Source organism: Leptonychotes weddellii, chromosome 13 (assembly GCF_054177405.1).
Source record: "Leptonychotes weddellii isolate Sample4059 chromosome 13, ASM5417740v2, whole genome shotgun sequence".
NCBI classification, from domain to species: Eukaryota; Metazoa; Chordata; class Mammalia; order Carnivora; family Phocidae; genus Leptonychotes; species Leptonychotes weddellii.
In genome coordinates, this window is record NC_138381.1 from 44,514,392 (window position 1) to 44,537,317 (window position 22,926).

Here is a 22,926-nt window from a genome sequence, read left to right on the forward strand (position 1 = left end):
TGTTCTGAGAGCCGACGCATGTCCAGCACGCAGAATAGATGGGCTCAAAGGTCCATTAAGAGAACTCCAGGGGAGGGGCAGCTTTTTCCATGGGGGCTGGTGTTCCCTGTCTTGACATCAGCCCCAGGGATCCCATTCTGCAGCGATGCGCTCATGAATATGCGCTCCAAGCCTGGAGGAATGTTACCCGGCTTAGCAATTTTTCATTTGCCCAGAGGTCAGTGTTTGGATATCAAAAACACTTCTGATTTAGACAAGCTGAGGAATGATGAAACCATCAGCAGAAGCGAACCTATATGTGGGAACTTCGGACGTTTCACAGAAAGGCAAGTTCAAGAATCCTTAAAACGAAGAGGTGTCTATCGCATCAGCTGAAGAAAACGGATAATGAAACATTTACCATAAATGTAATATTATTAGTGTTTCCAAACATTCCTCTGGGATAAGCAAGACTCTTGCTCAAGATTTTCAGACAGGGCCCCACGATTTCAAACTCCAGTCATGGAGGAAGGCCAGAGTCTCAGCCATGGGACCAGCTCCTCCCACGGCCAGCAGCCTGGGGCCTCCCATCACCGGCTGTGGGCTACCTTGGAGCAGGGCCGGCCTCGGGAGCAGGCCTAGGGTGGCCTCAGGAAGATTCCTCACTCCTAAGGCCCTCTTCCACCTGGTTTGCTGATCGGAAATTCCACCCTTAGAAATTTATGTCTTTGCTCCAGGGCAAATACTCCTGGGAGAAGAAACACATCTTTTATCAGCCATTTACACTTCAGTGCAAATGTGTTTATCAGAGCCTCTGCCAAAGAGTCTGTTTTAGAGGAGAAAAGGCGAAAGGAGCGAAGAAAAAAAAAAAAAAGCCTGAGGATGAAGAGAAAGGAACCAAAAGACCCAAAAGGACAGAAAAGGATGACAAGGTGCACCAAAGGCGAATACACTCAGCTTCTTCCCAGGAGGGCTGCCTGAGAGGATTGGCAGCTCACCCAGACTTTTGAGACCGAAGGGGGGAAAAGGGGTGCAAAGTCATTGCCGAGAGGGGGCAGAATTCAACCCTGTGCCTCCAGCTGTAAGAGTCGGGATGAGGGCCTGGCCTCTGGCTTGTCTGTGGTGCCTGTCTTCTCTCAGGGGGACAATCTCAGGAGGAACAGCGCCACTCAAACAAAGGAGGAGGAAGCAAACACCTGTCCTACCAATCATCAAGAGTGCTTTGTTCTGCTTTAATACACTGCCAAGAGCCTCAAATCTACTTAATCACACATAGACTTTTTGCACTGAGAGAGAGTGAGCAGTGTTTTTCCAACAGAATGCGATCTTGCACCCTGTGGGGGTGGGGAGCCATGCCCCAGCACTCACGCTGAGCTACTGTCTCAGACCTATCAACATCAAGGTGAACCCCAAACCTGGCGAGATGACTACTCGCTTATATAACATGACGATTTCACAACGCTCACAAGGGATCACAACTCAGAGCTGTCCAGTTCCACAGGACGTCAGGGAACTCCAGGAGAAGGTGTTTTGGAATTAATTAACTGCATTCACAAAAATCCTCTTGGCTTCCTATAGCTGGTATTATTCCAGAGAACGGCAGACCATAACCAGGTTTCTCTGAGAAGCCCAACTTTCCCAAATGTGGAGTCAGTGTAGGTGACTGGTGACACGCTCCAACACAGTTGGCTGTCCGTGCCTGCAGACCAAGCCTGGGCTGTTGATCAATGACGGTGAATCAAGGGAGATCTGTGACATCAGCCCTAGGTATGGATATAGCCACACCTTCATTTTTATTTTATTTTATTTTATTTTTATTTATTTTTTTTTAAAGATTTTATTTATTTATTTGAGAGAGAGAGAATGAGAGACAGATAGCAAGAGAGGGAAGAGGGTCAGAGGGAGAAGCAGACCCCCTGCTGAGCAGGGAGCCCGATGTGGGACTTAATCCCGGGACTCCAGGATCATGACCTGAGCTGAAGGTAGTCGCTTAACCAACTGAGCCACCCAGGTGCCCACACCTTCATTTTTAAGACACAGGTGTCAAGATGGTTCTTTTTTGAAAAAAGATGTGAAGAGCTGTGCTCAACGAATGGGAGTGAAAGATTTACACAGGATGTTCCCAAGTAATTTCACCCGCTGAAAACACAAAGAGCCTGGAAAGAGGAAGCTCCAACTCTTTAATTTGCCTGACATCCAATTCTCATTCTAGAGAATGAAGCCTTCTGGACTTTGAGGAGGAAAATGCCTACCTCAAGAATTACAGCGTTAAAAGATCTTCCTTGTAAGTGAATATTTAATGAACTGTAACACCCATCATAAAACACTTCATATGGCTTTAGTTACTTCACGAGCCAAACTATGCCTCAAGCATACAAAATGAGACCTTGCTCATCTTTTCAAATGCCATGAGAAGCCTACATCGACAGTACTCCTTTTTTTTTTTTTTTTTAACCATCCTAGGGTTTTTATTTTTTGTTTTTTGTTTTGGTTAAAAAGATCAGAGAATTTAATTGTATGTCTCTTCCTAGAGAAGACTGGTTCTGAAATGCTTTTAAAAGTGTGTTTGTGGCATCTGAAAGTTCCCTACCTCCCACACTCAAGTTCTAAAGTTTGAAAGAATACATCATTGCTAGTTTGATGTATAGCCAAAAACGAGAACACAATGCAGGGGAGTGTAACCATATTTCACTCCACAGCGGAGTCAAAGTTTTTCCTTAGACATGGTTTTAGCATAAAGTAAATTGTATTTCCAGGATTGCAGCCAAACACAACAATACAAATAATGATGACCAAAAACAGCAAAATGCGGGTGAACCAGAAGTGATGATATTTCATAAGGAAATCCCATAAATGTTCTTAATATGCTTTGGATTTACTTGAAGATTAATTAATTAAACCAGGTTGGCAAAGTCCCAACATATAAAACTGTACTAGAAGAGAATTCTATAGAAACTCAATAGGGTTGCAAATGATTTAATACTTCTTAATGCAAATGATGAGATGTAATTCAATAAACAATGATTCTGAAAATGAAATCAGAGGGTTTTTTTTGTTTTTTTTTTTGGCACTGGCTAAATACTTAATAGTGACTATTTTCCAGACTCTCTAAATTACTCCATTTCTGGATTATAAGTATTTCTAGCAAATCATTAACACAGCAGCATCGAATCTCTCATAAAGCATCCATATGAATTTGCCTCCCTACTTCTTCAACTGAATCGTGAGTAGGGAAAAGAATGAACACTTGTTCCATACAGAATTTTGCTAGGTTCTTCCGTGATTTTCTCAGGCAATCCCCACAACAACACTGTTAGATGGGTAGTATGATCTTTACTTCACAGATAAAGAAATTTAAGTTCTGAAAAGTAACTTATTCAAGTTCAAACATACTGTAGGTTTCAGAAGTGGGAAGGAAACCAGTTGGGGCTTTAGAAGAGTATTGCTCCATGCATGACTTCCCATTATTTAAGAAATTCAAGGGAAGGCACCAGCATAGTTTAAAACTACTATAGACTCCTGAACTGCGCTCCTCAGACAGCGGACCTCCTCTGACACTGAACCCCAAGGGTCTGAGCCTTACATCTGTCCTGGTGCAGTGTTTCACCAAAATCAGGGACGATAGTACTAGAATATAATATTAAATCACTGAATCAAAAAAAAAATTAAATCTTTTTCACTTCTTTTTTTTTTAATGGAAGTAAAATTCACAGAACATAGACTATCTTAACCATTTTAAAGTACAATTTGGTGGCTTCCAGTACATTCACAATGCTGTGCAAACAGTTCTTTTCTTTCAGTGCTTCAGACTGTGTCAAGGAGAAAGTCTCAGTTTGGTGCTGCTGTATCTTTAATTACTCTAATATTTGATAACCTCCCTTCTAAGAAAACAGGGAGAGCAAGCTGGTAGCCCTTGGTAAACAGGCATACAACTAGAATTTGATAACATGAATTTGGTGTTTCATTTGTATTTATTTTTTATTCACCCTCAATTTCTATTTATGCAGTAGCAAAATTTCCTTATTAAGAAGAAGTATTTAAGGGGCACCTGGGTGGCTCCATCAGTTAAGCACCCGACTCTTGATTTTGGCTCAGGTCATGATCTCTAGGGTCCTGAGATTGAGCCCCATGTCAGGGTCCATGCTGGGGGTGGAGCCTGCTTTGGAGTCTCTCTTTCCCTCTCCCTTTGCCCCTTCCTTCCTCTTGCGTGTGCTCTCTCTCTCCCGCTCTAAAAAAAAGACATATATATCTAAGTAAAATGATGAGTTGATTTAAAGAAAAATTCAGGTAAATAATAGCATTGGTGGCACATACATATGGCCAAAAAAATCACAAAGGAAGTACTTGGATGGCGGAAGTTCCAGACCCACCCTTCTGGATGTCAAATGGAAAGGGACAAGGAAGCAAGACCAGGTCATGGGCGTTTAGGAGGAGGAAGTGAGCAGAATGAAATAATCCATCTTCTTTCCTGTCCAAAGTTCATCGGCCCGGCGTGCCTTCCACCATGGTTCTGAAGGCTTAGAGGTCCTGGAGATGTCTCCACTCTGAGTTACAGAAAAGTACTCCGTCTCGGAGCAGGAACACATCCACCCACAGACTGGCCAGAGAACCAAGAGCAGAACTCTCTGAGAGCTGTCTCAAGGCCAAGATGGAAAGAAGCTCAGAGGCAGGCCAAGGGAGCTGAAAGAGCAGGCCACAGTTTAGCAACTGAAGGCTGAAACACAAAGAAATGTTCAGTCTCAGTGCACCTGGGTGGCTCAGTCGGTTAAAGCGTCTGCCTTCAGCTCAGGTCATGATCTCAGGGCCCTGGGATCAAGTCCTGCTTTGGCTCTGCAATCAGCAGGGAACCTGCTTCCCTCTCCCTCTGCCCCTCCCCACCCCCACCCCCCCCGACTCATGCTCATTCTCTCTCTCTTAAATAGAATCTTAAAAAAAAGGAAGAAGAAATGTTCAGTCTCCCAGATTGCTGGAAAGGAAGGAGGGAAAGAGAGGTGGGGCAGGGACTTGGAAGGTGATCTCTAAATGGAGCGCTTGTCCTCTTGGCCTCAGGCTCTCCGATGAAGGCTTGTGGTTAGAGCAGCGGTGTGGGAGGGCACACGTGTAATGAGTTGTCTCCCCTCCATGGATCTGCTTGCAGGGCCCATTTGTGCAAAGAGCTGATGGCATGCCTCAGAAGTGAGGCTCTGCTGCTGGATAAGCCTTCTCCACCTACAAATCTGTTTCTAATGATTCACCATTTGTAAATGGAACTCCCATTCCTGGCTCTTCATTAGTAAGAGGTTATCAAAAAGAAAAATGGGGCACCCATCTGGAGATAAAAATCCCTGATGCCTAACAGATTGTCAGGAAGATTTCCAGCTCACCAGATTTGAAGACAATGCATGTACACACACACACCAGTCCAGAGCTAGTGCAAGCTAGAATATTCATTCACTCTAGGTACCCAACATATATTAGACTACTACATGAAACGTAAAGTTCCTCCTTTTAAAATGCAAATATATGTGAAAGAAACAACCCATGAAGCCATCAGTCCTGTACAAACTGGTTGAACACAGTGCAAGGCAATGCCTTCTAGCTCCTAGCATCTTCGAGAGATCACATCAACTGAGGAAAAGGAGAGTTTACGCATAGAAATTTCATTTCCCTCCAGTTACTGTCACATTTCTGTTTTCCTTCCTGTGTGCACCTCATCTCCTGAGCTCACTCCTACCCGGCAAAGTCACCAGTGACTTCACATTGTCAAATCCAAGGGCCACTTTTCTGTCTTCCTCCTTCTTGACTTTTGGCAGCATTTGACACAGTTGAACCTCTCATTTGAAACACTTTTTTATCTTGCCTTCTGTAACACTAAACTCTTCTGATTCTCATCCAACCTCACAGTCCACTCCTTCTCAATTTCCTTCCCCTCTGGGCTACTTTCTGCAAGGAGGAGAGCCCCAGAGCCACACCTTGCCTCTTTTCTCCATCTGGGTGATTCCCTCTAGTCCTGAAACATTGAACACCATGCCAAGGCTCACAACTCCAAATTTCTACCTCTGGTCCTGACCCCTCTCCTGAGTTCTGAACTCAAATATCCACCTATCTACTTGATATCTTTAACTATATGTCTAATAGGCATTTCAAATTTAATCTGTCCTGAACAGAACTTTGATTTCTGCTCCCATATTTCTTCCTCTGTCTTCCCCTTCTCAATAATGGCCTCCAACATCGGGGCACCTGGGTGGTTCAGTCGGTTAAGTGTCCAGCTCTCGATCTCAGCTCAGGTCTTGATCTCAAGGTCTTGAGTTCAAGCCCCTCATTGGGCTCCACACTGGGCATGGAGCCTACTAAAAGAAAAAAAAAAAAAAGAATAATGGCATCAACATCCAACCAGGGGCTAAAATAAAACCATCATATCTCACCAAGACTAGCTGGTCTCCCTACTTCTGTTCCTCTATTCAAAATTCTCCAATGGCTTTCCATCTCAAAATTGGATCTAAGTCCTGATCTTAGCCTGTGATTTGCCCACCCGCCTACCCCTCTATGACCTCGTCTCCTCCCACTTCCTCTCTGTTCACTCCCCTCCCACCACAGTGCCTACCGCTGCCCTTCCAACATGCCACATGTTTCCACCCCAGGGCCTCTGCACTCACTGTTTCCTCTTCCTGGAGCACCCTTGCCTCAGATATCCCCATGGTTTACTTCCTCACTTCTTTGCTCAAATATCATCCAATCAAAGAGGAGTCCCCTGATTATCTTATCTAAACTGGCCATCCATTTTACTCTTTATCCCCTCACAATGCTTTGCTTTATTTCACCTGACATGTGTTATTACCATCTGTTTCTCTCCACTAGAGCATAAGGTTTAGGGGCGCCTGGGTGGTCAGTTGGTTAAGCGTCTGCCTTCGGCTCAGGTCATGATCTCAGGGTCCTGGGATCAAGTCCTGCATCGGACTTCCTGCTCAGCGGGGAGCCTGCTTCTCCTTCATGCCCCTCCCCCACCGGCTCGTGCACGCTCTCGCTCTCTCTCAAAAATAAATAAACAAAATCTTTAACAAACAAGCATAGAGAGTGTAAGGTTTAGGAGAGCAGGGACTTGACCTGTTTTATTCACTACTCTGAACCCCGAGCCTAGAAGAGTGCCTGGCACATAGGCGGTGTTAAATCAGTATTTGTTGAATTCTCCAATAAATCTTTATTCCTCTTTCCCCCCAACTCCTTGTATTCAGTCCATCAGAAAAATCTTTCTTTCATCTCAGTCCCAAATACATCCAATTCTATCCTTGTTTAAGCCACTGTCATATCTTGCTGGGACTACTGCTTCCTGGCCTGATTGGCCTCCTTGTTTTCTCACTAAAACCCATTCTCCAAAGTGCAGCCAGTGATTTTTAATAAAACACAAATCAGGTCCCTTGTTTAAAGCCCATTAATGCTCTCTGAATAAAGTACAAACATTTAACCCAGGTCAAAAGGCCATGCACGACCTGGCACCATCACCCAGTCCTTGCTCATGAAGCTTCTGTGACACGAGTCTTCCATTGCCTTGTACCTACTAAGTTTGTTCCTGCCCCAGGGATTTTGCACATGCTGTACCTTCTGTGTACATAGCTCTTCCCCAGATAGCCACATGGCTGGCGCCTTCTCTCTACCCAAGTCTCAACTTAAATGTCACCTTCTAAAAGAGAGAAGCTCCCTGGTTACCCATCTAAGCTAAGCTCCACCCAGTCACTCTCTTTCAGGTTGTTACTGTGTTTTATTTTCTTCTTAGCACTCATAAACATACTGTTTATTCACTTGCAGATTTTTTTATCTGCCTTCCCCAGTAAAATATTCTGCCTTGTCCACCATGTTATTCCCAGTATACTATATAAATATTATTATTATTATTATTATTATTTGCACATGGGTAGTTATTCGTCAACTATTTGTTAAACTGAATTAAATTTGGTAGCTTTAAGCATTTTTTCTTAAACAGGTAATTTTTTTTTAAGTAAAGCTATTCTAAATCTTGAGATGAATTAAAGACATCATTATTTATATTAGTCAAGCTAATAATGTTAAACAACACCACAGCCTTAGGGGCTTAAATCAATCAAAGTAGATTTTGCATTCATATCACTGTTTAATAAAGATGTTATGTGAGCAGCAATCTACACAATGATTCCAGGACCCAGGTTCCTTCCATCTTGTGGCTCTACCATACTCTACCTTCAAAGTCTCTGCTGGATTTTCTTCATCTGACTAGTCAGCATGCAAAGAGAAAAAGCAAGCCAAAGATCTCCTCAGGGGACAGGGGCCAGGCCCAGAGGTGGACGATATCACTTTTACCCAAATTCCATTGACCAGAACTAGTCATATGGCTCCAGCTTATCCACAAGGAAGGCTAGGCCCACCTAGGCAGAAGATTCAGGACTGGCGAGCATCCACTCAGTCTCTGCTACATGGTTTTATGTTCTGCAGAGAGCGCCATGACTTCAAGTCATCTGCCACATGAATGAGTTTGGTCATCGCCTGTTAGGCACTTGGGGTTCCAGGACTGACAAATGGTCAACCTCAGCAGACAAGGGAGACCGAAAAGTAGTGTGGTTCCTGCCCCTATCAGAGAGGATGAACATGAAACTACCCAAACATCCTTAGTCCCCTCAGCATGTGCATTCATGTTTTCAGCATTCATTCTTAGGACTACCATATTTGGGCCTCAATTCTCACCATCACACCAGCCCAAACTTCCCGTCTTCAACAGCTAACTTGAGCCTCTGAATTTCAAGGCTTAGTTTCTTGCTGAGACAAACTGATTTTGAGAGCCATGGCTTTAATCTTTCCTGGTAGTTTCTTTCTTTTAGCTTGTCTTAGACTAACCCTAACTATTTTTGTTTGGTTATACACAATATCTTAACATGGATCTTAAGATACATGATATTTTATCCAGTATCATGGGAAACAGACTACATGAATCAATTATAAATAGCTCAGCCAGGGTGGGAACAAATTCAAACAGATAGCTATCCTTTGTTCTAAAGGAGTATATTTAAAGATATTCAAATGTTTTGTGAATTAAATCCAGTGAGGGTAAGCCCCAGATCTCAGTAAGGACATTTTTACTTTCTACGTTCCTTTCCTTTAATATCATTCCCCTTGGGCTTAGTCTGTGATCTGTGTCTCATAACTGTTTCACTTAAGTATGGAAATTACAAGGCCATAAAGATAAGAAACAAAGGTATATTGAAGAGCAATGTAGAATTTTATGAATAAAATGAAAGGATTCAAACCCTAACCCCAATCCAACAAGTAGGAGGACATTACAACAAAACATGTGAAATAAATGTGTTGAGTCTCAGGTGGTTTTGATTTCGTGGTTTTAATAAAATTAAATACTAAATTACATCCAGCTAGACCCATCTAGGAACAAAAAACAAATAAAATAGACTAGTTGAGGAGAGAAGAGGTATACAAGTAAGGCAAATATAAAACAACCTTAAAGCAATCTTCGATTCGTTGGCAGTAATTGGATAAACACAGACCATAGTCAGAAATATTACATATAAAGGACAGATCACTGTAGAATGCTGTGGGAATGGGCAGTCTTCGGGATACTGAAGGAAGGGCATCATGTGGATTGGGGGGGCAGAGGAGAGGAGGTTCTCCCCAGGGAGGGTAGAGCGTAGGCAAAGACGTGAAGATGGAAACGTGGATAAAAGAGACGAGGACGTGAAGAAAACCAGCTTGCTGAAGCAGGGCATGCCTAGTGGGTTGCTCTGTGGGAGAAAATGGAGAAATATGATTTACTGAGCAAGATTCATTGTTAACAAGCTAAGGAGTCCAGACTTGAAGTGATCAGAAATAAGGCAAAAGCACAGGGTCTTAATCAGGGGCAAGAGATGATGAAACCAACAGTGAATCTGGCAGAGCAGTGTGTGGGGATAAATCAAAAGTGAAGAGACTGGTGAAGAGGCTGCTGTAGTAATTTATATGGGACTTGATAGGGACTTGGCTCTGAGAGGTGGCACTGAAACTGAGACCTGGGGACAAATCCAAGATATTCTGCAGAGAAAGGAAAGATGCTTGCAAAGGACTGCATATACAGGGTGAAGGAGAGGGGGTGAATGAAAAGCCCAGGCCCAGGGCATGGTGTGGCACCGAGCAAGGGGAATTGATGAAGTGTATGAAGCATCCTTCAGAATAAATCTTGTAATATTTATTACCGAGTTAGTCATCATGGAAATTTCTTTTTAATTTCTAATTCTAAGACACATGGTTAAAATTAAGGTTAATATTCTTGTTGGCTTTAGTTTTAGATAGCTTTGAAATTCACAAAGTTGGGGGGATTTTGAGCATACACATCAAAATAGTATGTAGCTGCCAGATCATGTTTTCATTTATAACAAAATAGCAGAACAGCACTACATGTAATCAAAACATATTTTACTAGGGGAGGCAATCAGGGCTCAAAATCACAATGGGTCTTGAGTAAGTGTAGCTGGTATAAGACAGCTAATTGGTCTTTTAGGTATCGCGTAAACTTTTACCTGACATTTTCTGCTCTACAGTTACTTCCTTAGCAAGTAGAAAGAGGTGTAAACTGATGCCAAAATCCAGAGAAAGAGACACTCCACCCAGAGGAAGGTAGACACCAGGAAAGATGTTAAAAACCTGGTGAAAAGTAAAGCATGCACATTTCAGGAAAAAAGAAATGTCTGTATGTGGAATGAATGTAAACATGAAGATTTGCCAGGAGCAAATGGGAGGGAAAGGAAAAAGAACGAGCAAAACCTCCCCACCCATGAGCAGAGGATTTAGGAGAAAGTTGTGGTAAACAGAAGTGAATTGGCCATCCAAAAATTAGAAATGTACAAATTAGGATGAAATAAAATCTTCAGCAGCAAGATTTTAGCCTTTGACACCATCAAAAGTAGAATCTTTTCTCAAACTCATGAGCCTCCAGTTTACTAGAAACGTGTGACCTTCAGTGCCTGAAGCAAGGTGGCGTGACTCTTAGTGCTGTGGGGGGTGGGAGAGAGCCAATGGGAAAACAGGTAAGTTCCTCACTAAGAGAATTACATTCCCCAAGGCAAGACTGTAGAATTAAATAGTTCCCAACCAGTAATCCCACTTCTGGGTATATATCCGAAGGAGATAAAGACAGGATCTTGAAGAATATCTGCACTCTCATGTTCATTGCAGCCTTAGTCACAAAAGCCAAGACAGGGAAACAACCTAAGTGTCTGTGCACAGGTGAATGGACAAAGAAGATGTGAGATAACAGAGAGATAGACAGACAGATAGATAGAGAGATAGATAGATGATACGGATGATGGAATATTATTCAGCCACGAGAAAGAAGGAAATCCTGCCATTTGCAACATGGATGGACCTTAAGGGCATAATGTTAAGTGAAATAAGTCAGGCAGGAAAAGACAAATACTGTAAAATGTCACTTACAGGTGGAATTTAAAATGCCAAATTCATAGAAACAGAAGTAGAGTGGTTGTTACCTGGGAGGGGTGGGGAGTGGGGAAAATGAGGAGATGTTGGTCAAAGGGTATAAACTTCCAGTTACAGGATAAGTAAATTCTTAGGATCTAATGTACAGCATGGTGATTATAATTAATAATACTGTATTATATACTTGAAAGTTGCTAAGAGAGTAAGTCTTAAATGTTTTCACCACAAAAAGAAGAAAGAATACTAATCATGTGATGGAGGTGCTAGCTAATGCCATTGTGGGAATCATTTTGCAATATAAAGTGTATCAGATCAATACATAATACACCTTAAGCTTACACAATATTAGATGTCAATTATATCTCAATGAAGCTGGGAAATAATAAAATACAATACAATACAATACAATAGTTCCCAAAACTTGGATGCTTAGAGGACATTATAAAAGGAGGAAGTTGGGAATTTCTTTGGAATTCTGGTATATATCAGGGATTTCTAATTGATCTCTAATACCTAATCTTCCCTTCTTGCTCAGCAACAATTTCTAAATGTTAGCAGGGCACACGGCTGCCTAAAATAAAAACTATCATTTCTTAGCATCCATTGCTACAGAAGTAAAATCCATCTGACTAAGTTTTGGTCAATGGATTATAAGAGGAAGTGGTACGTGTAACTTCAGAAAATGTCCTTAACAGAAGGGAGCCTACCCTATTCTTGTGTCTTTTCTACTCCTGGTCACTGACATGTAGTGGGACGGCTGAGGTTTTAGAGAAGTCAACTCAGACCTCAGTATGAAAGCCACATGTTGAGGATGGTAACCCAAGAATATAGGGAGCTCAGGTCCCTGATGATAATGGAGCCACCATACCAGCTGTAGATAATGTTTACTTAAAAGCAAGATAAGCGTCTATCTTGGTAAGTCCCTGATAATTACCTAACTAATAAAAGCTAATCTTTAGGATAACTAGAACTTCTAAAGGCAGGACAGGCTCAACCTAAACCAAACTGGCACGAGGCTTCCAGCACTAGAAAGCTGACCAGGTCCTTTCAAAGTAAATATTAGGGTAAATCCGATCAGTATGAAGGAACATGAATTTTAGCTTGACATTGAGGGGGAAAAAAAAGAGGAAAATAAAGTAATCAAAGCACTTCAGTCGACAACTGACCTGGTGGGGCTTGGGGAAAGTGAAGCAAACATAGCACCTTCTGCTTAGAAAAACACAGAATAGAAAAAGAAGGTTCAGCCCTTTACAAAGCGATCATCAGGAGAAAAAAGTCAGCAATGCACTAAGTGCTACCCAGTGACCGACATGGAAGAGGATGGACCATGTTGCCCAGAAGACACTGTATGTGGGGCACAAAATCAACAGTAACCCTGGAAAATTCTTGCGGGGCTAAGAAAGTACAGCCAGCAGAAATTTCACAGTTAAATCATGACTCTGTTGCTACGGGGCCTTATTATAAGCCAAAAATCTGCGAGACGAAACTAAAAATGGTACGTGAAAGTGAAAAAACCACAAGATTAAGCAGAACAAGAAAATGGCAGACCTCATTTTATCATGCAAGGGGAGGAACAGTCTGGGGATCAAACAAAGAATTGGTCCTTAGAACTCACAAAGGAACCATCGTGGTTATGGCTTTGAGTGCTAGATAAGACCTCAGCAAGAAAGTGTTTTCATAGGAATCACTACATAATAGCTGTTACAACACAATTTAGTTCCACATTCTGGGAGGAAACTCAAAAAATCCATCATGCAGTTACCCAACTTTAAAAAGGGAAGTGTGACCAACCCACAAGCAGTACATTGTTTGCGGGGGATCATAAAAGTATCACATAAAGGGAAATTAATTGAGAAAGCCAGGTTATTGTTAAAACATTACTAGAAACCCAAGAAAAGTATTTACTGTGATTAAAAAAGATGTTTCTTTAAAAAAAAAAACCATATAACCACTAACTGTTAAAAACAGACAAAAAACACCTCCCTCTCTCTCTCTCTTCATATATATATATATATTTAATGTAAAGATTAACTGAGTAAGAGGAATAAGAAGACACAGAGTTTGAAGGACAGATGTAAACCAGAAATTGGACAGCAAAAAGGCCTGCCAGGGAGCTTCAAACACAAGGGTAAGAGATTAGGGAAGTTCGGCTACAAGCCTGCTGGACCCCTTTTGATCACAGTGCAAACGATCTGATTGAAGATGAAAGTCAAAAGAGACTAAATGGAGTTTTTAGGGAAACTTTGCCTCCCAGATTCAGTTTGGAAGTGTACTAATGGGAGACATTAAGGGCCCAGAATGTTCTAGACAAGGTTGACAGCACACAAGTCATCAGAGCCAGAGAGCTGCTAGCCCAGAGAGCCGAAGCAACTGTTACCCAGAATGCGTGACTATCAGACTGCCAGTAAGAGCCTCGTCCACATGTGCAAACGAAATGGGAGATGCCCTTACATCCCAGGTAAACTAGTGGAAGATAAAATCAAGCAGAAACCCTGGATATTTTTAGAATGTGGCAAAATGGTGGAGGGGGGATCTTGCTAAATTAATCTATTATTTTAGAAGAGAAACATACATAAGGACAAGGGGAACCGATAGACTGAGTTAGAGTCTCAAAAGTTCTTTACATGGGTACCTGAACTACAATGGGGCCTGTTTTGAAAAAAAACAAAAACAAAAAAGCCTCAGACCTCACTCAGGCCTTACAGAAATAATGTCATTGTTCTTGATGGTTTCTCGAGGATCTTCGGGAAGATGTGTTGTGTCACTCACCGTAGAGCCAAGTGCTGAAATTCTTTCAATCTCTCTCTTCTTGAACCTTCTCCCTGAGGCAGGTCTTTCTTCCTCCCTCTCCACATCCCATTTCCTTCAGCCTCTGTGTCTCCCCTTCACCCTCTCACCCTCCCCGCAATCCGGGTCACTGTACACTCCCCACCTCACTCCCATCAGCCACCCAGACCCCAAAAGGCCAGAACTAGCTCACCAGCATTAGCACGAGAAAACTCCCTCTTGTAGCCTAAACCACTACTTCCAGTTCTTCCTGCTCTTGGGAATACTCAATTCATGCAGTCATAGAAGACAGAAACTGTTTCAGGAAAAAAAAAAAAAATTCTATCTTTGCACACGTGGGGCAAATGGTGACAACAGCTAACTAACACCTTTATGGAGTTTCCTCATGCTTTATGACCCACCTCCTTTAATCTCGCTATCGTCCTCGTCACCACCACCACCACCATCATCACCAGCCCCTTCTCCCATGTAAGGAAACTGAGGTTACACAGCGTCATCGGCAGGACAGGTTTCTGAACGCTGCTCTTCAATCTGGCTCCAGAACCCACGTTCTTCACTACCACACCACACGGACTCGCCTCTCTCCCCAGTGAGATTCTCTTGCTGAGCTTCCTGGCTCTGTGGATGGCACTCCCGCATGTCGACTAGCCCCCTCCCCCTCATTCCCATCCGCTGGGTACTGGGGTCTGCATGGATCCCCACAGCAACCTCTCCCGCCTGGGTGCTTACAGGAGCAGGTATACATTCAGGCTCACACACACACACACACACACACACACACACACACACACACCATCTTTTCACCATATATAGCCAGAGTGTGGGGTGTCCAGCATTTTAGCATCACAAGATTAAACACACACACACACACCCCAAAAAACAAGGAGTGCAAATATCTACTTTTTAAATTACTAAAACATAAGATTTTGAATGTGTAGCAGGGTGTTATGAAACTAGATCTCAACATTTCTGAATGCCTGAGGGTGAAATTAGGGACAAAAGGTATTGGCAATCTTCCAGAAATTTGTTTCCTGTGGCTCTAAAAGTGGAAGTAAGAATGTGTCTCCTGGGCAGGCCGTTCTTGGCTCTGGAAGGGAACAAGTTAATGACCTCAAAATAGTGGCCACTCAGGGTCCACGTGGTAGTGGAGGCTGGAGCCTGTCCCGAGCCAGCCCTCTCAAGATGGCTAGCACCCAGGAAACTGGCAGTGAAAATAGTGGATTTTAAAAGTAGAATGTTGGAAGTAGGCCAGTTGGTGGTGGGAGTCTGTGGGAGTCTGTGTCTGCGTTGTGTTCATGCCAGGGGGAGGGCAGGTCTGACAGGAGGTGAATCTCTTTACCCTCTAAACAGTGACTATGGGCCTGCAGCACTGACCCAAAACAGAAACCTAGACACAGCTTGTCTTTTGGAAGAAAACCAGCATCCGTGAAGTGCTCTTGGAACTCAGCAAGGTGGTTCCTCCCGCCTGAAGGGTCCCCTGGGTTCTGTGTTCAGCATAAGGTGATAGGTACAAACAAGATCCTATAGATGACTCCCACATAAGGGGGAGGGGGGGCTTAGAGAAAGACAGGGGACGTCCTGTTTATCTAGGCATGTGGGGAGTAAAGAAGGCATTAATTTCAAAAACAGATGAAATGTGATCTTATTTGTCCTTCTGTGTACATGAAATGGGTCATATCAATTATATTAGCTACTATTATGATTATTTCTGTCTCCTTCTCTCCATTCCTTCTGCATGACCCTGGCCTGGGACTGGGGCCTCCTTTAACTTTCCTGACACAATGCTGTGTATCACTGTGACGCTCTCCTGCCATGACATCATTTCTTCACTAAAGGGAGCCAAAATGTTCATGTTCTAGTCTAGTCCTTACATTGGCAGAACCAGAGAAACCATTTTATCTGTTCACTCTGCATGATCTGATGGTTGGTAAACTGACTCACACTAATTAAACCCACAAGAGGCTGATCTGTAAGCCTGGAGAACAGTACGTTAAATTACAGAGAAAGATAAAACCAACCCGAAAAGCAAGGACATGCATTTAAACAGGGCACTGTGTTTGGGCTAAGTCCACCCTAGAAGGCAAACAACAAAGCAAAGCATTGCCTTGTCAATATGGGACCAAAGCAAAGGTGTTTGTGTTTTGTCACGTGATTTTTATAGAAAGCTCTGGAAGACTGAGAAACTTGCCTTCCATGATTGCTATGATTGAAAAACCAAGACCAGTATTTAGAATGAGATGTTCCTTTCTCTTTGAGGGTTCCAGAGTAACACTGACCAATTCTTATGGCCCAACCCTCATTTTCCCATGGTCATCCAGATGCGCTCTCATTCTATTTGTACTTGTCACTATGCTTAGAATTGTTAAACTTAGAGATAATTTTTATCAATTATGTTTTAATGGGTAACTTAAGATTGTGGCAAATAAGCCTAAGCATCATAGCACAGCACCTAGAGCTGAAAGGACACCAGTGAGCATCTAGGTTACTGGTTTTCAAATTGTGCATCATGGATCCCAGGGGCTGCTGAATTAGGCAACTGGAGGTGTGAGGAGGAGGGTGAGCAGACAGGCAGTAGCTGCCCACCCCTTTGTAAGTAGTCTGGATTATTCCAAGTGCAGAAATCATTGATATGTTTTAATATAAAGTGACAGGATGAAATTTACTTTTTTTTTTAAGATTTTATTTATTTATTTGAGAAAGAAAGAGAAAGCATGAGCTGGGCGGGGGGGGGGGCAGGTCGGGAGGGGGAAGAGGGAGAGAGACAAGCAGACTCTGGGCTGAGTGCAGAGCCCAAGGTGGGGCTTGATCCCATGACCCTGAGATCATGACCTGAGCCAAAATCAAGAGTCAGAGGCTTAACCGACTGAGCCACCCAGGTGCCCCCTGAAGTTTACCTTTTAAATAACCAATTTGGGGGAAGTGATTGCAGGAAGGCAAGAGTGGAAGTAAGGAGACCACCTAAGAAGGTATAGTGTTTGTCCTGGGGGAGATCTGATAGTGTTGCAGATCAGGCTAATAGCAGCAGAGCTGGAAAGAAGTGGAATTTGAGACATAATTTAAAAGGAGCAAAGATAGAACTTGGCTAGTCAGGGAGCAGGTGTTAGCAAGGATTCACTCCTTTATTTATCCCGTCCAGAAAATTTACTGAGTCCTTACAATGGGTTAGGCACTGGACTAGATGCTCAGGTAGACAGCCAAGGCCCTGCCCTTCCTGGAGTTCATATTCTAGTAGAGGGAGACAGACAATCCACAAGCACAAAAATAGGTAAAATATTAACATGCTTGACAAATCAGATGTAGGGCTCACATTGTTTCCCTCCACCCAGGGACCATTGTACTGCATCACCTCCTGTCCAATCAACCAGTTGTCCAATCCCCTGAGAATCACTCTGTATATTTTGCCAGTTTTTCAGTCTGTAAGATAGAAGATTCACCGAATCTACTCCCTGTTACTCCATCATGGCCAGAAGTGGAAGTATAAGAGATAAAGGAAAGGGAGAAGTCAAAACTCACCACCAGTTCTGACTTTAACAGCACAGTAGATGGTTGTGAGCAGAACCACAAGGCTTTGGTTTTATTTTTGTTTTTTCCTCTCTCCCAGTCTCCCTCCCTCCCTCCCTCCCTTCCTACTATCCTTCCTTCTTGTGTGCATCTGTTTTAAGATACGTTTTGTTTTGGGGTGCCTAGGTGGCTCATTCGGTTGAGCGTCGGATTCTTGATTTCAGCTCAGGTCTGGATCTCAGGGTCCTGAGTTCAAGCCCTGCATTGGGCTCCATGCTGGGCATGGAGTCTACTTTAAACAAAAAAAGTCAAAATATGTTTCATTTTGAAGATGCTTGAGAGCAGAGTGATGGCAGAAAGGATGGAAATCAACAGGCTGCTTTGGAGCGTGTTGAGTCTACAATGCCTATAAGACACGTGATACCAGAGTTCAAAGAGCAGGAATAGGCCAGAGATGCCCTGAAGAACCTGGGCATGTAGAGATACAGTTCACCCGGGTGGTGATTTGTAGGAGCAGATTTGTAGAGGGCCCTCTGCACTCAGATTTTGAGATGTCATTTGAAATGTCTATGAGACACTGAAATAACAGTACCAAGTGGGCAGTTCAATGTTGGCATCTGGAGCTCAGAACAGAGAGATGGGTTGCAGACAGAATGAGGCTCTTCAGCTTATAGGTGGCATTTAAATCATGAGAAAGGATGCGGTTACCTCAGTAGAGAGAGAGGAGGGAGGGAGAAGAGAAAAGAACAGAGCAAAGGAGAAAAGACAAGACAAGAGGGCCCAACCACCAGCCCTGGGGAATACCAGCATTTAGAGGCAGCACAGAGGAAAAGAGAGAAAGCATTGGAGCAATAGAAAAGACTGGCCATTGAGGAAGAAGGAAACCAGACAGTGGGGTTTCAAAAGAAAAGAGTATTTCAAGAGGGAGTATCAATCGGTTCAAATGCTGCTAAGAAGGGCAAGTAAGACAAGAATTTTGAAGTATGCAATGGATTAATTTGGAAGTCATTCATGAGCTCATCGGGAGCGGTTTTGATGGGATGGAGGAGGGGAAGGTAGACCAGAGTCAGCTGCAGAATGAACGGGAGGTAAAGAGCAGGTGGCATGTGCAAACAGCTCTTTCATGGAGAATGGAAAAGTAGAGCAATCCTGGAGGGAGTGAGGAGTTAGCAGAGGTTTGTTGTTTATTTTTAAGATGTAAGACCTAGAGCATATTTGGATGATAAAGCCAAGAGGTTAAGAATGCCGAGAGAGGGTTTAACCAAACAGCAAAGTTCCTGAAAAGGCTCCTGAATTGTCCAGGATCCAGACTCACTTTCTAATGGTCCTTTACTGCTTACACTCTCTCAGTTAGCCTTTGCAGATCACCCCCAACTAGCTGATACCTCTCTAAAAGCAAGGATCACCCTCTCAGTTCTTTTCTGGGCCTACTTGTGGTATAGCATACAAAAAGTGCTTGAACTATTTCTTCAATAAATTAATGCATACAAAATGCAAATGGATGAATCAAGTTTATCTGGTCAAATCCTCCCTGAAAAGGGAAGCAAACCTATCTAGGTATTTAATTACCTCAAGATCAGAAAATACTTTCTGTATATTCTGGTTAACGTCCCCAGAGTAGAAAATAAGCACAATAAAAACAAAATTATTATTAATAATATTTTAGAGACTAGGAATGTGGGGTTTTTTTCCCAAAATTAATCATTACTGATGAATAGCTACTTCCTGTGTAGATCCAAAGGCTTCTTTCAGCATTCTAGGGCAAAGAGTAATTGCTGTATTTTACATCTGAAATCCATTCTCATTCATCAAAAAACAATTTAGTTTGGAAAGTGCTATATAATTATTTCCATTATTTCTATAATATCACTACATGTTGACTTAATACATTATTATGCCATCAATTCTCAATCATTAGGCTAGTGATAGAATCAAATTCTGGATAATCCAAAACAGTAAATAATAAATACTGTAGGGACAGCAAATTTATCATCCCAATTTGGGCTCATTTGGGCAAATAGCCCATGTCAACCCACAGATGACAGAATTTCAGCTCAGAAGCACTTTGTGTAGCAAGGGGTCTGCTTAGGATTTTTTCATTTAGGAGACTGATTCACAAGTGGATCAAGAACTCGCTGAAAAAATAGAGTTCTCTATAGAAAGAAGTTATACAATTCAAAAACATGGCAAAGGCAAAATCAGATTCACAGAACTTAGAACTAAGAACTAGAACTGAGAAATTGCCCAGTTCTACTCCTTCATTTTACAAATGAAGATAAAATCCAGAGCAATTGCATGACTTGCTCAAAGTCACACAAAGAAATTAATGAAGCATCCTCCTGATAAGTGATCACTTGTCTCATTACTACCGATCCAGTGCTCTATACCATCTTCCATCCCCAAAGAGTTGTTTCCTTTTGTCTTCTCCAGCAAGGAAAAAAAAAAACAAAAGAACACTCCAAAGTCTAAAAGACATTAAAAAATGTAAAGAATAAATTGAAATTCAAGATAGATAAGGCATTAAGGGAAATTCAGATTTTTAAAGCTTATGCTACTCTAGACAATTTCCTAGCTATTAACTCATGGAATTCTTTCAAGTCCCTGTCACGTTTTATCCCCACTTACAAATGAGGAAATAGAGGCTATACAGACTAAGTAATTTACCGCAGGTCACAAAACTAGCAAGTAATGCAACTAGACAAGAATTTCGATCTACAATGCTAGGTACACTTCTCTTTCCACTATATCCCGCTTCAAGCGAGGTCACACCCTCCAGCCCAGACAGATCATAACCCAATGCACAGAAATATTCAAAGATGGTATTATGCAACTACAGTTGGGAATCTTGGTGGGGCAGGGGGCAGGGGGCAGGGGTAGACATTAACAAAGAGGGACCAGAAGACTAGAAAATAGTTTTCGATTGTGAAATTTGAGAAAACCTCAATTCTGGGAACTACAGTCAAAGCAAATTCTTGGTGTCAATCTGTTGACACTTGGCAAAAATCTAGAATAAAATTTCTAAATAAAAGGTTTTGTGAACCATTTAGAAAAGAATGATGTGATCACATGGAGCCAACATGGATTCACTAAATTATGATGCCAAACCATGAAACATATGCACTAGGAAATAAGGTTAAGTCTGTTGGGATGTCATTGTGGTCAAAGTGAAAATATGCGATTAGGATAATAGGCCAGTCGGATATATTCACAATTGGTTGAAGTCGCCAGTAGCTTGTCATATGACCCTGCCTGATATAATTCTATCAAATATTTTTGCAATGTCTTTTTTCAACTTTGAAAATCATCAGATTTGTGGATAATTCAAAATTCTATGGGAGATGTCATAATGATAAACACCAATAATCATTTTGACAGGCTGAAATGGTCAACCCCTCCATTTTAGACTTAACAGGGGAAAGTATAGCTCTACATTTAAGTAAAAATAAATAGATGGGTATATGACAGATGATAGATATAGGTAGATGATAGATAGATAGGATAGGTAGATAGATAGATAGATAGATAGATAGATAGATAGATAGATAGATAGATGATAGACAGAATCACATAAATTCCAAATGGAGAAAATCTGACTTGACCAAAATTTGTGAGAGAGAAAAGACTGAAGTTTACTAAAAGACAGAAGTTCAGTATAAACCAACAATAGCACCCAGATGCCCTACAACATAATGGATAAGAGCTTGAGCTTGAGCATCTGCAAAGCTGGACTCACAGTCCAAGTCCACCACTTAATAGCTGTGTGACATTTGCTTAGCTTTAAAGCCTCAGGTTCCCATTCTATAAAAAGAGTATTATACACTGTCACGTTGCTAGTAATACAACTTGGGTCTTCTTGTTCCTCTAGTATTTTTTCCATGTAGGGCTACCTTCAAATGGTTTAAAAAGATATTTTAGAAAAAAAGGATTGGGATCATTCCATGGGACCTTAGAGGACCAACCAACCAACACCAGATTAACAGAGGAAACTATCAAGGGCCAATTTCAGCTCTCTCCGTGGAAGAACATTGTACCTGGAAGGCCAACATAGAACAGACTTCCCCCTGAAGCAGAGTGGTTACGGCACCACAAGCAAACAGGCAGCAGGTGTGTGACCAACTGTCAGGAATTCTGCTGCAGCGATTCCACTGAGGATGAGAAACGGCACCAATGATGCCTCTTCAACTCTCCGATTCAGAGATTTCTCCAATTCTGGGTTTCTATGATTATGCAACTGATGTGAAGACAGGTTTTTACGAAAGAATTTTTTGTCATTGACTTTGCTTTATGGAAAGCCAAATTGACGTGTGTTTGAAGTGACAGGGAACCAGATCCCTTTCCTCAGCATTCACCTGAGGGTGGAAGTAATAGAAAGCATTCTGAAGTCCCCCACAATTCCAAACGGCTCACAGAACAGCTGAGACTTGCTCCCCTATATTCTGACAATTACCTTTTTGTCTTTTGGCAAGTTTGTGAAATGTCATTGGCACACGCCCCATTCTGAGTTTATCTGCTGCCCTGTGCTGTCCCCTGCTGCAGATGCCGGGTCCCTGTGCTGTCTCCTGTCCCATCAAAACAGAAATAGGCAGTTTCATTCTCCCTACATCATTAGCTTATTCATTCATTCAGCAAATATCAATGACACACTACTTATAAAAATAGTTCCCCTTTAATGAATATGTGCCATGTTCCTGCAGCTTTCCACACTTTAGCTCAACTAATCCTCTAAGTCATTCTGGGAGATTTACACCATCTGAAGATAAAAAAATCAAAATTCACAGAATCAAATGAATCCACTCACTAATATTGCACAACTAAAAACTGGTGAGACTACGTGTGTGCTCATTCTACTGCATTATTCTAAGTAAGGCACTGAGTTGTAAGAGGAGAGCAGGAGAAAATCTCTTCTATCCAACCACGTACACCTGAATAGTGGATATTACATGCACACAGGTAACTATATTAGAAGTGTGGACATGGTAATTACCAAATATACTCTGGACAGAAACATGATTAGAACAACCCTCTGGGGAGCACCTTGATAATATACATCAAAGATCTTTATAAGTTGTAATGGTTTATTTTATGTGTCTACTTGACTGACCTAAGGGATGCCCAGAGAGCTGGCAAAGCATTATTTTGGGTGTGTCTGTGAGGGTGTTTTTGGAAGAGATTAGCATTTGACTAAGATACTGGCCCTCACCAATGTGGGTGGGTATCACCCAACCACTGAGGGCC

General features: G+C 42.2%; 1 protein-coding gene across 1 annotated transcript in view; it reads right to left on the reverse strand.

The window, feature by feature from the left end:
• Window positions 1-3,092: 3,092 nt before the first annotated feature.
• Window positions 3,093-22,926, reverse strand: part of GATA6 (GATA binding protein 6) — a 136,100-nt gene continuing 116,266 nt past the window's right edge. Inside the window, exon 7 of the mRNA XM_081801525.1 lies at window positions 3,093-6,308. Coding sequence (XP_081657651.1) covers window positions 6,306-6,308 — 3 coding nt within the window. The 3' untranslated portion in view covers window positions 3,093-6,305. The remainder of the gene's footprint in view (window positions 6,309-22,926) is intronic.